At 47.7% G+C, this 17,176-nt stretch overlaps 1 protein-coding gene across 3 annotated transcripts in view; it reads left to right on the plus strand.

The window, feature by feature from the left end:
- Positions 1 to 17,176, plus strand: part of LOC144152619 (uncharacterized) — a 72,337-nt gene that overhangs the window by 39,837 nt on the left and 15,324 nt on the right. For 2 of the 3 annotated variants that reach the window (XM_077683955.1, XM_077683954.1), the window contains exon 2: positions 16,214 to 16,423. Coding sequence is in view for 1 of the 3 variants with exons in the window: in XM_077683953.1 (XP_077540079.1) it covers positions 16,214 to 16,412 (199 nt within the window). In the remaining 2 variants the exon portion in view is untranslated. Of the gene's footprint in view, positions 1 to 16,213; positions 16,424 to 17,176 lie in introns of those variants that run through there. The other variant, XM_077683953.1, reaches the window with a different exon arrangement.

A 17,176-nucleotide genomic window follows, 5' to 3' on the forward strand; every position in this document is an offset into this window, starting at 1 on the left:
TTGGTCGAGTACTTTGGCAAGTTGATTCAATAAGTATAGGATCTATGCTATTGGACGATTAGAAAAGAAGAGAAAACCATCAGACAATCCAGTGAAACCTTGAAACTTCAGAATCATTTTTATTACAGTTGGAACTTACCAGATTAAACCACGGTCGGAATTTAGGGTGGTTAGTTACATGCATGTCTGTTAAAAATGGCAGTTACGTTGATGAAAGGAGCTACTTCCGGGCAGCGACTATTATCCTCCTAATGTACTTGACGTCATTCCAACCTTTGTGGGGCGTTGTTTTGTTAGTCGTGTTCACCTATTGCATATAGTATATCATCCTAGCAAAATTACAAAACGAACTCTTGTTGCTGGACATCGTCATGGGTCGTCAGAAGAGTTGATCACCGCATACGGGATTTCGTTAGCGCCCTTGGTTAGCGTTACTGCGGAATTAATGGGTGGCATGATTCACATATTATTGGTCCACCTGCGTCCAACCATCGCTGCCGTAACGAAACCCATCACATCCAATGCATGTCTGTACGTTCAAGCCACTTGCTATATTATGCACGCAAGCCACTCAAATTACCTATAGGTGGTATTTATTGAAAAGTTTGGCTGCCAATTTCTTCGCTTGGCAACACTGGAAACGGCCACAGACATGACGCCGCTTGTGCCACCGCGCCCGCACGCAAAAAAAAAAAAAAAAGAAAAAAAAACCACCGGCGTGCGTCGTCCGCTCCGTTTTAACCCGATTCTCAACGGTGGTGTCAACAGAGATGTTATCAATCGCGCTCGCATTGAAGTCGAGGTATTACTTTGCGTTCGGTGGGGTAGAGTTGGGAACGTCCAACACAAATCATGTAGCAAGGACAAGTACCGCCATCTCGCAGGGCCCGAAGTAACCAGTAATGGCTCACTCACGTGGTTGCCTGCATGCGTGCCTGTCCAGTGAATACAAACTACAGTGTTTTGTTACCAGACTTCGCAATTTAACCCCTGAACTGAGTCCGATAGCAAATACAATAATGAGAGGAAATCAAAATGATGTCCGGAGTTTCTAGACATCGCATTACATTCCTGACTGATTACTCCAATGTTCTTTAGTCTCTTCTAATTTTGCTTGATCAGATAGCTAAGGCAACACCTTGCTTTTGGTTCAGTGTCACGCATAAGAGCTATGGAAGCCATCAGGACTAGCTCTATCGGTGGCAGCATTTTATAAGTACTTACACAATAACTGTAGAGATTTCTACGGAGTCCTGTCACTAAATTTGCATTGAAGGAAAGAAAGCTTGATGTGTGCAAGCACCCTTACGAAAGTGTTCTGCCAAGTTCCTGGGGGATTGATTACCCACTAACTGAAGAAAATATGTATATGTGCAAGAGCATGTAAATAAGAGAGTAACAACGTTAGTAAACAGACCAATGATAGTTGATGATCATAGAAGCAAAAAAGCAAGTATTAAACATTTTACATCAAATAGAGGCATTGATTCAGCAAGGAAGTGCACGTCCAGAGGTTATTTAATCGTAATCGTAGTCGTAATCGTATTCACGGTGGAACTCTTTGTTGGCCGTCCTCACGACGGGCGGTTTGAAGTTGTCTTCGCGTTGGCGGCACACTGCAGTGCGATTCCGGAGTTTTGAAGTTGTGAACAGGCTTTTGGGCGTTGTAAAAGCCGTCGCGTTGAAGGCGGAAACACTCGTAGAAACTGCTCAACTCATGGTCACACTCCTCAACCCCATCTCACACCATTGATGCGTGCCGTATTCGCTTAGCTCATGGAAGTGCCAGCAGCGATGTTGCGCAAGTACTGGAGGTAGGGGTCATCATCCAAGAGGGCCAGCTCGCAAAAGCGGTTGGTAAGGTGTCTGACGTGGAGGCACGGGTCGTTATCTGGAAGTTCCAGATCGCAGAAACGGTGGGCGAGGTGTTTGTCGTTGAGGTAGGGGGTCGTCATCCGGGAGGGCGAGCTCACAGAAGTACTGGACGAGATGTCTGACATGGAGGCAGGGGTCATCTCCCAGGAGGGCCATCTCGCAGAAGACACTGGACAAGATGTCTGACGTGGAGGTAGGGGTCGTCATTCAGGAGGGTCAGCTCATAGAGGCGGTGGACGAGGTGTCTGACATGGAGGTAAGGGTAGTCATTCAGAAGGGCCAGCTCGCATAAGCGGTGGACGAGGTGTCTGACATGGAGGTAGGGGTCATCATCCAGCAGGGCGAGCTCGTAGAAGCGGTGGGCGAGGTATCTGTCATGGAGGTAGGGTTCGTCATTCAGGAGCGCCAGCTCATAGAATTACTGGACAAAATGTCTGACATGGAGGCAGGGGTCGTCATCTAGGGAGGCTGCTCGCGGGTGGTTGGCAACATGTCAGGGGTTCGTCATTCAGGAGGGCCAGCTCGTAGAGACGGTGGACAATATCTCTGACATGGAGGTAGGGGTCGTCATCCAGCCGGGCCAGCTCGCTGAAGCGGTGGGCGAGTTGTCTGTCGTGAAGGCAGGGGCCGTCATCCAGGAGGGCCAGCTCGCAGAAGTACTGGACAAGATGTCTGACATGGAGGCAGGGGTCATCCAAGAGGGCCATCTAACCGAAGACACTAGACAAAATGTCTGACGCGGAGGTAGGGGTAGTAATCCAGGAGGTCCTGCTCGCCGAAGCGGTGGTCAAGATGTCTTGACATATAGGTAGGCGTCGTCATCCAGGAGGGCCATCTCGAAGAAGTACTGGGCGAGATGTCTGACGAGTAGTTAGGGGTCGTCGCCCAGGGGGGCCACCGCGCTGAGGTACTGTACAAGATCTCTGACGTGGATGTAGAGGTCGTCATCTAGGACGGCCAGCATGAAAAAGTTGTGCACAATATGTTTGACAGGACCTGGTGCGTTGCTGTTTCTTTCGCTGAGGCTGCCGGATCCACGGCGGATGCAGTGGCCAATGGAAAAAACGGTCTCACGTAAGGTGCGCCAGCTTTCGCAAGGTGCGCCAGCCTTCACAGCTTGTTGCGGAACATTGCAAAACGGTTCCTCAAAAACTTCGAAGAACCCAGAGAATAAGACTTTTCTGTCAATGCACTTAGTCCCAATGAGAGCGACAGAAAAGTTGTTACCTGCTCTGCACTGTCCAGGTGTTTGTGTATCAGTTCGGCCAAAGCGATAGCTGGAGACGGGCTAGTCTTCCGAGAAAGCTTTGCGGAGCAATTTTGCGGGCGTTTGCGGTTTTTCTTAGGGGCCTGAAGAGGGGTCAACGAGCCTTTTTCATCGTCGGCGAGCCCAGTAGTCACGTTAAACGGCCTGCGCCTTGCCATGTTTGAAGTCCTCCCATGGCAGAAGGTGGTTCCCTCGCTGGAAGCCTTTAGCGGGAAAACTGCATTTCGGGCGGTCGCTGGATGTGACAGTTCCAATTGCGGGTTGGGTGGTCCTGTCGAACGCAGTTGTTGTTGTTGTTCCTTTACTGACGGCACATATCCACGTGGGGGATTGGCCAAGAAACTAGGTGGCTTTTAGGGGCTAACACGCCCATCTCATAGCACTAGCGCAATCCTCAAACAGACCCACCATTTCTTCTTTTTTTTTCTTATGACGTCATATCGGCGCCCTTCCCACCACTCGCGCCACTTCTGTGGCAGTTAATGAACCCTGCTAACGAATACCTATCAATCGCCCCCTCGGGAGAATCAGCTCGAAATCGCTGCCTTTTCATGGCCGTCAGCAATTCTGTCACGGCCGTCAGCATGGCCGTCAGCAACGATAATTCAAGCACGCCGCGTTTGGGGCAAGGAATTGTTATTCAGTAGAAATAATCATTTGTTTGGTCTCACTTAAACAAAATCGAAGCTTCTTCCTTAAGAGAAAGATGTTTAAAACACAACGCTTTCTGAGTCAAAAGCTAAAGTCTAAGATCTACTCTCCCAGAGTCCAAAATCCAAACTGCCAAATTCTCAAACCAAAGCCCACTTCAGCTCAACCTATGGTCAAAGCCAGTGTCCAACTCCTTTTCCACCAATGCCTGAAGCCAAAGTCCAACCCTGGTCAGAAAATGTATTTCATCATCATCATTCCTAACCTTGTGTACTTACAAAATATATTTTGAGTATTACGAGGGGTCCCTTAGGTGTGCAAAGACATTCCATTGTTATGTTGTGTGCGATTGATGTATCCTTTGTAAGAACCGTTGTGTAAAGTTGGGTTTGCTGCAGTGCGTTTAAAGCTGGCTTTTCTGCAGTTTTTTAAAGTTGGCTTTTCTGCAGTGTGTTTTTTTTTTGTTTTTTTTTACGAAAGCGCTATCAATGGGGCATAGAAAGTTTCGCTTAAAAAAAAACATCTTGCCATTTTTAACTTTTTGAGTTGACGACGAACGGACCAACCACACAGACTACAATAAGCATTCAATGAGTACTATAGTAATTTGCGTTGAAATTGTGCTAGTCCACGTGGTAAGTGTTTTGTTCTTGCGGTGGTTCACTTCCCTACAAAGTAGTCCCGGGTGAACAGCGCCTTGGGAGAAGGTGCATCTGCGGCCTACACCGATAAGGGCTGTTGTACTATCCCAGAAGGTGTTCATAATATTTCCACCCCATGGTCGTTTTACTGTGAACTGGAAGCGTCATTTCTTGCTGAAATTCTTTTCGCAAATGCGAACAATAGTATACTGTGGCGCTTCGTCAGAAGTAAGCACCGATATAAAGGCATAACTTTAGAAATCTACAACTGTAAAATACAGATTTCATATGCAAAAACTGTGGGAAAATGCCAGAGCTAAACAAATTGCGGCATTTTTGCACTAGTGGCGGGAAAACTGGGCAAACGGCGAAGCTGGCAGCCCCATTTAGCTTATTCTTGGTTCAGCTAAGTTTACGCGTGGTTGTGCTTCAAGTCTCAGCCAGGTTTTCTGCGTGGCGTCGTCATTAGCCCCCCCCCCCCCCTTCCCCCCCAAAAAAGCAATGAACACTCGGTCTTTAAAGTAGGTACAACGCACACGTGCCCACCGGCTTTGCGGTGAAGCTCCAGGAGTAGAGGAGGGTGCAGCAGGATGAGCGTTTGCTCAGAATTTTCGAACTCGTTCGGTGGCCACCGTTCGGCTTATTTAGCAGTTAAAGGGGCCCTGAAAGGCATTTTGAGCACACTAAATGAACTAGCGCAACCGTTAGATTGGGTCGTCAACGTCCTCTGTGCCAAGTATTACTCTTTTACGCGCAGCGGAAAGCTCACACTTTTGTTGCAAAGTTTGTCGTTTTTTTTCTCACCCTTTCCTTCGTGTTTTTGGACGCCGCCATCTTCACATGTCTACATCATCGATTCCCAGATGTTCGTCATGAGCTAGACATCCTGCTATTGGGCGGCTTTTTCACGCACTTCCGGCAAAGAGATGAGTCGTCTGCTCAGCGTCGGCTCGCCGGCTGATCTGCCAGCGGAGTGCCGGAGTGCTTGGGCATTTTACGACAACCGAAACAAGTGTAAAACAGACGCTTAACCGTTTGTATTGAATGCAACACGGCCATAACACGACATGGATATTCTCTTACCTGAGTACGTTCCATAAAGAAAGCGTTCAAGCCCCGTGGCACTTCTTTCGTGCAATCGCAGAGAACGCCCTGAGCCGAATGCCCGGGTTTGACGCATACATTTTATTCAGCTTCAAAACAATCCAGAGATGCGTTTCTAACGAATACAACGTCACAACATGCGTTGAAAGTCTGAACCACGATTGACAGAGGATGGGTTGCCTCCTGCCCGTCGTAAATTCGGTACTCACCTCGCGCGCGGTTTGCGGGGACGAACAGCAAGTCACTTAACTCTGGCGCACAAGCCGATGGCTTTTAGCCACGCACACAGCACATACGCCATGCGAGGTTGAGTCGTACGTCGCTCGAGAAAGGTTATCCAGACCATGGGAAGAACTATCCACCCGCAGAAGCACAACGTCGAATTTCATCGCGAAACAAAGGCGTCCACAACACACACACCATCGCCTCCTGTAATGCCAAACGCATCTCGCACTTCCCAATAGGAGTGGGTGGTACGCCTGCAGTGCCCACATGTCGCGAGGTGGGGCCCCAAGCTGAACCGGGATCACGGAACCGTAACTGACTTCTGGAGCGGTTTGTGCCTTGTTGCCAAGACAACCGATGTTTGAGATTGCCAAAGAAATGGCGCTCGCTCCAGCGCTAGAAGCTCAGAGCCGCGGCGTAGAATCATGGTAGAATGTTTTGCCAACGTTGCCGCTCTCCACCACGCGTCGCCCCAAGCTGAACTGGTCACATGATTGAAGCGTTTTGTGCACTGGTTCTGTATCGGTTCAAAATGTCTTTTTCACATGCCGCCGGCAGGAATTACCACCGCCGCAAAATAAGACCCGGCACCAGCGGGGCCACATCTGATACGGCGCTTTTTGGATAAACAGTGCGCGGTGCATCAAGGGAACGAGCGCACGACCCTCCCCGTGCGGCTGCGAGTTCGCCGCCGATAAAAAGTCATGTGCCGCCAGCAACGTACACCGCGAAAGGGCAAGGCCAGGCCGCCGCATACATGCGGCCAGATTTTTCGTTCGCTTTTCCAGCCTTGAGCGGAGTGCGTGCGGGATTCATGGTGTCAACAAAGCTTGCCCGTAGCAGACGACAGTCTGAGCAGCGCAATAGCGGAAGTACGTCACCGCTGCGGAGCGCAGCATCATGGGAGGCAAGGCTCGCGCGCCGTCAACAGCGGAGAGTAAGTCGAAAGGAGGAGGAAACTCGGAGCGGCGATAATGCGCGGTTTTTGATTTACGATTTCTCAGCTAATACTCATCGCTTTAACAAAATTCTTGCGGGAGGAGATTGCAAATACATTGCTTTATTTGGGTGCATGTACATCCATGCATCGGCGGAAGGTATTTCAGGACCCCTTTAATTAGCGTTATCGCTTCTCGGCCTTTCGGCTTTTCTGGTTTTGTCATTAAACCTTCTCTTTGTGACGTTAAAACTGCACCACTCGTTGCAACAAGCTAAACAGCTAGCCACCCCACGACGCGTTTCCAAAGACGTGCTTGTACCAATTGTATGGCGCCTCGGACAGGTATATATTCATCCCCGAGCACGACGAAGCAAACATACGGTAAAGCTAGAGTGTACTAGAAGGAGCTGACACTCTAGTAAAGCTGTGGTGTCAGCGCGCGCGATGACGTCATCGCTCGGCGAGGTTTTCCTGCGCACGTTCACCGGCCCAACCACCCGCTTAAACATCATCGCTGTTAAAATTCCAGGGTGACCTCGCTAATGTTGCGCAAGGCCCATTTAGATTTTTGATCAAGCCCACGTCGACTAAGCTTAGTCGACGTGGGCTTGATAATGATGATAATGACGATAATGATGATTTAGCATCTTGGACAATCCTTCGTCGGATAGGACGGTGCCGATAGTGAGAATCATCATTCTTCGAGTAGGATGACGCCGTATCCGGAACTGCCCGTTCACATCTGAACGCTGTTTACAGTTAAATGATGACAAGCTGCTTTACACCACAGCTGTTCACATGTAGTCGGGAGATTACGATAAGGTTCCCTCACTCGGCACGCACAAAATGGCCATCACTGTCCTCCTCGTCGTCGTCGTCGTCGTCTGCGTGACACAAGAGACTGGCAAAGTAAAGCACCATAACGACCGCCGTCATCATCGTCACTCTGGAGTCAGCAGCCAAAAGGGATAATAATAATTACAATGTTCGTTTTCGTCTATGCATGAGATCAATTGGCCGAAAAGCTAGATGTATATGTATAGCGAAATTCCGTTTCCAAGTCATTGAAGGAGGGGCACTCCCGGTGCGATGAAGAACTTGAATAAAGGTGGTGATAGGCTCCTCTCCGCACCTAAACTGATTTAAAAGTACTAACGCGCCCTTCTTTACAAAAATAATGTGTATAATGTACCTAAGGGACACGGTGTAAGAATATATTTCTAAGGGAACATTTTTTTTTCAAAAAAAAATATTGTAAATAAAAGCATTAGAATTTCTATACCTCGAACCTCCGATGCGAAAGTTAAAAGCCGTGAGGCCACAAACGCCGAACATCAAGGTTGTGTTATCAGTTGATCGAGAAGATTGCGACATTGTTCAAAGATAACCACCAGATGTCGTTAAGTGCAACAGGAAGTGCCCGCCCTGTACTTAATTGGAAGCGGAATGACGCACGTACACACCATTATAATTTTCGCCGTCCTCTTTGTCGACGTGGGTGGATAAATAAAGCATTGTAAACGATTCCCTGCATTTGCCTTACGCGCCGTGGGAGAAACCCGTCAGTTTTTATAGCCTACATGTTTACTGCACGTTGTAGGTATATCACTGCGTAGCTCGCTAACTCGCTCGGTCAGTAAGTGCAAAACAGGCTTAATTCGTCGAGTCGGATAGTAAGAGAGGCGGCAGATGTGCATCAAGAGAAAGGATTAACGGCGGATAAACAGTGAACTCCCACTGGTTTCAATGTCCATAACCTCTGGTTTAGAGGACGCCAACTGCGTTATAATAGAGTTCGCCAGGAGGCGTACAGGAGATGGAGTGAGGTGGCGCTGATGAGATTTAGAATCACCTCGTGTTTCTAAAGGAGGTAACCAGCTCAGCTCCGGTTCCGTGTCCGCCGTACGGCGCGGCGCCGCAACGCGAAAGTTGTTCGGCCCAGCTCAGCGACGTTTGGCAGTGAATTTCTGTGCATTTCAAAATCACCGGCAGGATTTTTCAATATACCTTCGCAATGGCGCTACGCCTTCAGTGACCCTCTGCCAGATTTTCGCCCTTGCGGGGAAACTCTACATTGTTGTTGTAATACTATAAAATCTTATAACTAATCATAAGCCATGATTATAAAATGTATAACTTGGATTCAAACTTTCTAGATTTGACTATAAAAACACTCCGAAACGACCGGCAGCAAAACATTGTCAGATATCTCAAAAGCGAAAGACTCCGGTCACTTTCGGACACTACTGTCGTTCGAATATTTTTCCCGACGTCGCAGATGATCTTCCCTACGTCGACCAGTTCTCTTTTTCCAACTAAATCGTAAACTGGTGTAAATCGTGTAAATAATAAGCATTGCAACACGTGATCGAAGGGAGATGAGAAATATGCAGATAAAGAAACTCAAAATTTCGCTCCCAGCATTGACTGTGTTCCGCTTTCCCCCCCAAACAATCGGATGTGAACTTCGAGATCTGTTAACTAAACGTTTTGCCAATGAATTCATCTTAATTATCGACGGACCGTCAATCCCAACTATGGTCCAAAGTTTCCGCCTAAAAGCGCATCAGACAGGACGGTAGCGAAACCTAATCAGTCGAACGGTAAACTGCCACAGAGTGATTACAAGTCCGATCGATTAATAGCGGGATGCGGATGATATCACATTTATTAAATAAAGCGATCGTATTTGTTTTACGTGCGCGGAACAAATATAGGGCACTTATTATATTCCCGTAAACTGTGGCAGCAATCCGCAGTACACACATCTAAGATCTTCCTTCTCCTTGCTTGTTTTCGACGTACGTCTCCCAAGTTCTGCGTAGAGATTGACGTAAATTGTAACAGACGGTTTCCGCAACCTTCATTTGGCCAGCCGACGTCACACGCGGCGAAGAAAGAGGAACTGCGCACTCCATGCCAGCTGGTCCTTTTCGCATCGTCAAAGCCACGCGCTTCTAGTACGTTAGCAATTTCCGGCGGTAGTTACCGCGCAACAAAGCGCGATTTATGTCAGATTCTTTGGCACGGGATATGCGCGGTATCGGATCTACGAACGGACGAACAGAACGGGGTAGCGTTTTTATTACTACTTCGTGTTGGAAGCTTGTTTGCAGAGACGGTTGCACGATAACACGCGTCTACGACGTTTATCTATCAGTTTATCTTTATTCTCTTCACCCATCGTCTCGATGACGTTTTGTTCGGCGATATTAATTCCGCCAACGATGTCCAGGCATATTGAACCGTTCAACGGTGACACTTTCGGCGTTTAAATGAGCGCTACTATACAGGAACGCTAAACCAAGCGGGTTCAATTCCCGGCCGCTGCGGCCGCTTTTCTAATGGAGGAGAAAAGCGAAAACGTCAGTGTGTTCGAGATTTCAGCGCACGTTAAAGATTCCCAGGCGGTCAAAATCAATTCCGAGCCCTCAACTACGGCGCGCCTCATCGCCTATGTAGTGTCGGCGCGTTATACTTCGCAATCAATCAATCAATCAATCAATCAATCAATCAATCAATCAATCAATCAATCAATCAATCAATCAATCAATCAATCAATCAATCAATCGATCGATCGATCAATCAATCAATCGATCGATCGATCGATCGGTCAATCAATCAATCAATCAATCGATCGATCGATCAATCGATCAATCGATCAATCAATCAATCAATCAACGCTATACCAGGTATTTTCAGTTTTGGTTGTGAATTGGTTGCTTTTGAACAAGAGGCGCTCAGCACTTTATGGCCAAGAACCAAATTATTTCCAAAAAAATTATGAGCTACTGGCGTCCAGCGGCGTCCATCGAACCTGTCTGAGTGCCGTCTATTCGACGGACCTGAACGCACAAACTCTAGCCGTCCAGCAGCTCGAGGCTGCTCTCGCCAGGCAGAAGCGGAGCGAGTCGCAGACGGGGGGGAAAGGGACGAACTCCCGAGTACCTTTCGCGCATTGCTCACGCCGACACCGGCGGGGCCTAGTCCCGAGGACGTCGTGAACGTGGGTGGGATGTGGAGGCTCTGCGCATCCCGACCTCCCACTCCCTGCTGGCCTCAAATAAAGTCTTTCTCTCTCTCTCTCTCTAGCACACAATACAGAGATGACACAGAATTTAAAACGCGGGTACGAACTCCTTTATTGGGCTTTGATAATGACAAGTAAATTAAACTCGTCATAATGATGGAGTCGTCTTATCGGCCAAATGTCCTGTAATGTTTGGCTGGAAAGTTTCAATGAAACAAGGGCTACAGCCGTTTTCTGTAATTATAGCTTTCCCCTAGATGCCCATGGGTCGACAACAGACGGGAATTCTGTAACGTTGACAACTTGCCTGGGAACCGATATACAAGGTGATCAAAGTTAAGTCGACAGGTCTTTTTAAAAAATAGGTGCTTAGAGTTACGCGAAGACCACCTCAACAGTGAGGTTATGCGCCCAGGGGGACACATAAATAGGGGGTAATTATTTATTTCGGAGGCTTAATTACCTAAAATTGATTAACTAACTTTTTCCTGGCTGCAGTAACCAGGCATGTTTGTATTGGAAAGTTAGACGCAATCGTGTTTCTACGCAGTTTCAATTGGCAGAATTCTTCTAACGCATCCGTAGTCCAAGATATCGAGCAACGACGTTTAATTGCCGTTCGCATGATTACACATGCTAGACCGGCGCGTAGCTCCTCCCTTTTGTTCTGTGTCGATAGCGGTTCCGAGTACTGCAGATTACGATAACGCCAGCCAAGAATGAATGGGTGCTAGTTATCACTTTTTCCTGTGCCTCCACCCCTTTTTGGAACTAAACTCCGTACACAGCAGGCACGTCACAGAAAGGAGGAGCTTTGCTCCGGTGCAGACTGTCTTGCATGCGTAATCATGCGAACGGCAATTAAACTTCACCGTTTGATATCTCGGACTGCGGATGCGCTAGAAGAATTCTTCCAATTGAAACTGCGTAGAAACATGATTGCGTCTAACTTTCCAATACAAACATGCCTGGTTACTGCAGCCAGCAAAAATTTAATTAATCAATTTTAGTTAATTAAGCCTCCGAAATAAATAATTACCTCCTATTTATGTGTCCCCCTGGGCGCATAACCTCACTGTAGAGGTCGTCTTCGCGTAAATCTAAGCGCCTATTTAAAAAAAAGACTTGTCGACTTAACTTTGATCACCCTGTATAATGACAAGTAAATGAAACTCGGAGTAATGACAGGGGTCTTAGCGGTAAATTGTCATATAATTGTTTTGAAAAAAAAATGTTAATAAAACAAGACTTAAAGCCGGTTCCTTTTTCCTACTGAGCACTAGCGATAATGTTGGCTTTGCACAAAAAAATATGCACGTTAGCGTGGCCATATAAAGATTTGCTTAAGACGGGTGAGATTGAAACCGCGATTTTTTTACTGTTTTGAGAATGAGGTGGTTATGCTGTTCGTGCACTGTACGCGCAAAGCCTTGGTGTTTCAACCGATAACATTATTACCGGTATCGTGCTTATTATTGGTATCGTGATGAAACACAGGTTGACTCGAATAAACATGCGCTCAGGTTAGAAACCTGGTATAAAACGAGCAAGCAACCGCAAAAACATAAGGCTACGGTTATTCCAACTTACATTTTTGCGGACCTAATGCATGCCGGAATAAGTGTACATGCAATGACAACGTAAACGAATGTGATACCGTATATTCGAACGTTCCTCAACGTTACAAAACACTTATACTCTGCTTGTAAACGGTTACTGCGAATCGTAATGCCATACATCTCGCAAAGCCGACAAACCCTTGCAAAAAGAAGGCCTGGAGTTCATTTTGGTGTTTAAATTTCGGTTGTTTACTATTAGCAGCTGGATTATTTACTTCGTTTGAAATATTGCTGGTCGCAGAAGCAGACGATGTGTATTTTCGTAGCGATAAGGACTCTTCGCGCTTCACACGAAAAGAAAAGCAAGCAACATTTACCCCAGAGTGGTAACAGAAAATAACCGTATTATAAAGAAAGCCGTTTTGAATAAATCCGACCTGTAGCTTTTCTAGTACATATAATAAAAAGTTATTATGCGCACGCAAAATCCTGTGCGGCCAAGCATCAAAGTTCAACCAAGCGTAAAAGAACAGCAGTGAGACGGAGACCGAGTGAAGCAGATCACGAATTCGTGCGTACCAACGCTGACGTCACGGGAAAGCTTTTCGAAGCGCCGCCCGCGATTCGCCAAGACTCTGTAAATCTTGAGAATGACTGGAGAAACGTGGGAGAGTCGTTCGTCCTGCAAGGGACACAAATAGGACGATGATGATGAAAAGGGTAATGGGGATTAGGACGATGATGAAGATGACTAACGACGACGACGATAGGGGTGGTACAGTGAACTATAGTCTTATAGTTGACTGTGGTTCAAGTCCTGTACCATGTGAATGTTCGTGGAGTACAGTAGCTAGGACGTCCCTTTTAGTGTCCTTGGGCCAGCCGCTTTCTAGCGGACTAACGATAAGGATGTGCTAGGCCTTTGGTCTAACTCAAAACGAGAATTTCGAGCGACCAAAGCTCTATTGACTTTCCTTGGAAGTACAGGACTTAATCAGACTCTTTAAATAAGGCTTCATTACTGAGCGCATCGTCGCCATCATAATTATCATCATCACCTCATCAATTCTATTTCTTCCCATACATCTGGTGTAGCAACCTAGGTGCCTTTGTCACGTTAACCTTTCCAGTACCATTAAAGACTATTCTCTCTCCACATATATAGTTGACTGTATTGGCCGTAGTGGTGGTGTTGGTGTTGGGGTGATGATGATGATAGTGGCGGTGTGGTGGGGTGGTGATGTGTACTAGTGGGGTTTCGACATGGTAACTCCGTGCACACTACCCTTCTCCGGTTTTCACGAAGTACATTATAAAGCCTCACTTTGCTTTTAGAATTCACGCCTTGTCTGGCAGGCCGCAAATACTGCTACCTGGAAAAACACAACCTGGCTTCCAAACCACACTCGAGAGAAGACTGAGCGACGTATCTCTCGCGTCTCTGTTTTTATTTATTTGGAATGCTCGCGCTCTAGGGTTTCTCACCGTAGATAAAGAACATGACGACTCGGGGTTCTTGGGAGTTTTTCGGCTGCTGTTGCTTACAAGATAAACACGTCATCCCCCCGACAGCCGTCAGCGCTGCCGACCAAGACGAGTGGTTTCTTCGGAGGGTACGCAATTGTTTGACGCGGGTCGAGGTCTACATTATCGGCAGCGAACAGTGGGCTACATCCAACGATTTACGACCAGACTTAGGCTGATGCTCTCGATAAGCAGCACGCACAGAGAGCACAGGAGGTCTGCATCTTACTCGCTGAACCCTTGGATGCACTGAAGCACGCGTTGCATTGGCATGAAGAAACGTAAGGACAGGTTGCTGTAAGAGCCAAACAGGATGAAGGGAAGTACCAAAGGCAACACGAGCTCGACATGAGAGAGAGAGAGAGAGAGAGAGAGAGAGAGAGAGAGAGAGAGAGAGAGAGAGAGAGAGAGAGAGAGAGAGAGAGAGAGAGACGTTTATTCGAGCTTTCTAAAGTGGGAGTGGTTCCCTAGTCCGGGAATCCATCAAGTGAGCAGAGAGCCTTCGCTCTGGATTCCAGGAGCTGCTGGACGTCCAGTTGGTCGCTGGTCACCAGGTTCTCCCAAAGCTCAGGGGTGGGAAAAGGATGTTGAAGAGAAAAGAAAACAAGACCGAGATCTTGTGTGCCAGATATATCTACGCGTAAAATATCCCCCATTAATCAGTTCTACAGACGAGGGGGTGACAAGTGGCAACAGCGAAAATTCTGTGGGTTTCGCGGGCAACGCGCTATCGCTATGGTTTCGTGACAGCCGTACAGCCGTTCGTTTCTACTTTCGTATCGTCAGCTCAACCGCACAAACCACATCTGGTCAGGTTGCTCCGCGATTCAAGTCACGCACATGCTCAGCATGTTCATGTCGTCTGCCCAGCATAGGAATGACCATGAACCCGCAGAATTTGTAATTTTCACCCGAGACGTTTGGGTTTCGTTTTGTTTTCATTGTGTATAAAAATGATCATAATGCTACTTTTCTTTTACTTACTTCCTGATGAGGTCGGAACAGAGGGAAGGAAGACGTACGGGGAGGCCATATTTCGCTTCATCAGGACAGGCGATGAAGGAGGCGAAAGAACGCACGAAGTTATCAGCCTCAAACAGCGTGCCCCCTGTCAAACCATTGTGACACTGCCACGGCTCCATGGCCCCCATAGTCACAGGTGTACCTACCGACATGCGATGTACTTCGCTGTCACCGAAGCACCGTATTTATCCACAGTGCGTCGGTAGAGAATGTTGCAAAGTATTCTTTGCGTCAAAACGGAGTCTTTTCTGTTCAAGCGACCCGTGTGTGGCGAGTGATGGTTTCAAATGTTCCAAAGGTTCAATAAATTCAAAAAGAAATTTTACATACATGCGTGTATACCTGTTCTTAGCGAGTAAAGACCGTGAGATGACACTCGGTGCCAAGATGGGTGTCACGATTTTTTCGGACGTCATAAAGATGACCGTTTTGTAGAGCTTGACCCTGACACGGCTCATTGCGACGGTCCATCTTATGAAGTCCCCCCATCGCAATGTAGGAGCACTTCTTGCTGCCGAACGCACCAGCGGGGTATGGCGTTCTGTGTGAGTGCACACGCTTAAACTAAACTTGTAAAAAAGCTAACAAAAGCAAAAGAGGAACAGACATAAAATAAATTATTTCCCAGCAAAGTGAAAGGGGGATGGCTGGTTGGGCAGAGTTACATACACCCCGTCCCCCCTCCCTCTAGATTTGGCTCTCCCGCCGCAGGTTACATTACATCCTCGTGCGTGTTGACATACCGACCCTCTCAATCTACGATATTCCTTCCTTCTTATTCCCTTGTATCCGGGGTCCCGGCAACAGTTCGCCTTCAAGCCCAACTCACCCTCTCTCGACCTCCACCACGAAAGGCGAGAGAGTAGTTGCCTAAAAATTAGAACAGTCTACCTTTGCGCCGCATTCTTGCGCAAAGGACCGTGTATGTCCCCAAACAGACAGTTATCTCGGGCCAGTACCCCAATGTGTCCATCCGCAGAAAATGGCATTCCCGCGCTGGCCGTCTCCATTAATTGTTTTGCACCCGGTACTCAACAAAGACCAGCTGTGGAAGATACAGGCAGAGGGGAGAGGGTGTCGGGGAAATCCTAGAGGAAAGAGCAGAAGAGAGAAAGCCGGAGCCATACGTCGTCGGCATCTCCTCTAATGGCTCCACTTTCCAATCGGAGAAAGCGGCGGGCCTCTCGCGTTTTTTGGGGTTTCGAGGTCAGACGGAGAGGAAGCGAAGACGCACGCAGCACGCGCGTGAGCCGAAAGAAAAAAGGAAGACCAGCGTCGCCCGATGTCGTCCGCTACAGCTATTTTCTTCTGCTCTCCTCCAATAGCTGTTTTCATTCTTTCTGCTCATTTCATTTTCCCCCTCTTCTCCGGCAGCGACGCCGATGGGGAACTCGGCAGCCGGCGTCCGGCAAGCAAAGTGCGACTGGGGCGCGCTGACGCACTCGAGCGCACTTTCCCCGTGCGAGCGGCTCCCGGTCACGCCTTCTGGAGTCTCCGTCGTCGCCTTCTGGAGTCTCCGTCGTCGACTGTCTGTGGAGCCTCGGCGTTGACACCGCCACTGTCGCACCTGTAACCGTACACCAGGTAAGGAGCGTTATTTTACGAATGGCGGTACTGATACACTACAAGAGTAGCAGGTTAATAGTAACAGCAATCGTGCAGACGCAGCATTAAGGCCCAACCGAACAAGGCTATCACAACCATTCTCGCTCAAACGTCTGGCCACTCAGGAACCTGGTAAAATCATTTCAGGAACGAGACATTCCGCGTAGAGCAAGGCGTCGACTTTGATGTAAAATGGCAAAAATAGTTTGCAGAACTCTAAATAGATTTTGTGCAATTCGTCGTCAAAAGTTGTTGACACTACATTTCAATGGGATAGTTTCCGTGGCCCTAACACCTGGTAGAGAAAAGCACTTAACTTGAAACTGCACACAAAGGAAGCTTCCGCGATCAATATTAGCTGTGAGAAAATGCTATACATTAAATGGAATTGCTACATGGTAGTCACTTCAGAAAGAACTGCGATGAACCGGCAAGCGGCGCTTGATTTGCGTTTGATGGCCATCGTTTGAAATGAAGCAGCATTACATTTTCGCGCAAAATGAGTTTATACATACGTTAGCCTCCCAAGGAGCAATTCTCGTCTTTTTTTTTTCTTTTTGCGATAGTAGCGCACCTGTATGCGTGCTTGACCTTGTATGAAACGACGGTGGCATGCGTATACCGACACGTCTATTCATATATCGTAATTAACACGGCGGCCGAGACTTGTTGCAAATATACATCTCGCCTGCCGTTTCTAGCATCGATACGGGAAGTAAAAGTGCTGGTAGT

This window comes from Haemaphysalis longicornis, unplaced genomic scaffold (assembly GCF_048455015.1).
Source record: "Haemaphysalis longicornis isolate Haplotype H1 unplaced genomic scaffold, Haemaphysalis longicornis Haplotype H1 scaffold_9, whole genome shotgun sequence".
NCBI lineage: Eukaryota > Metazoa > Arthropoda > Arachnida > Ixodida > Ixodidae > Haemaphysalis > Haemaphysalis longicornis.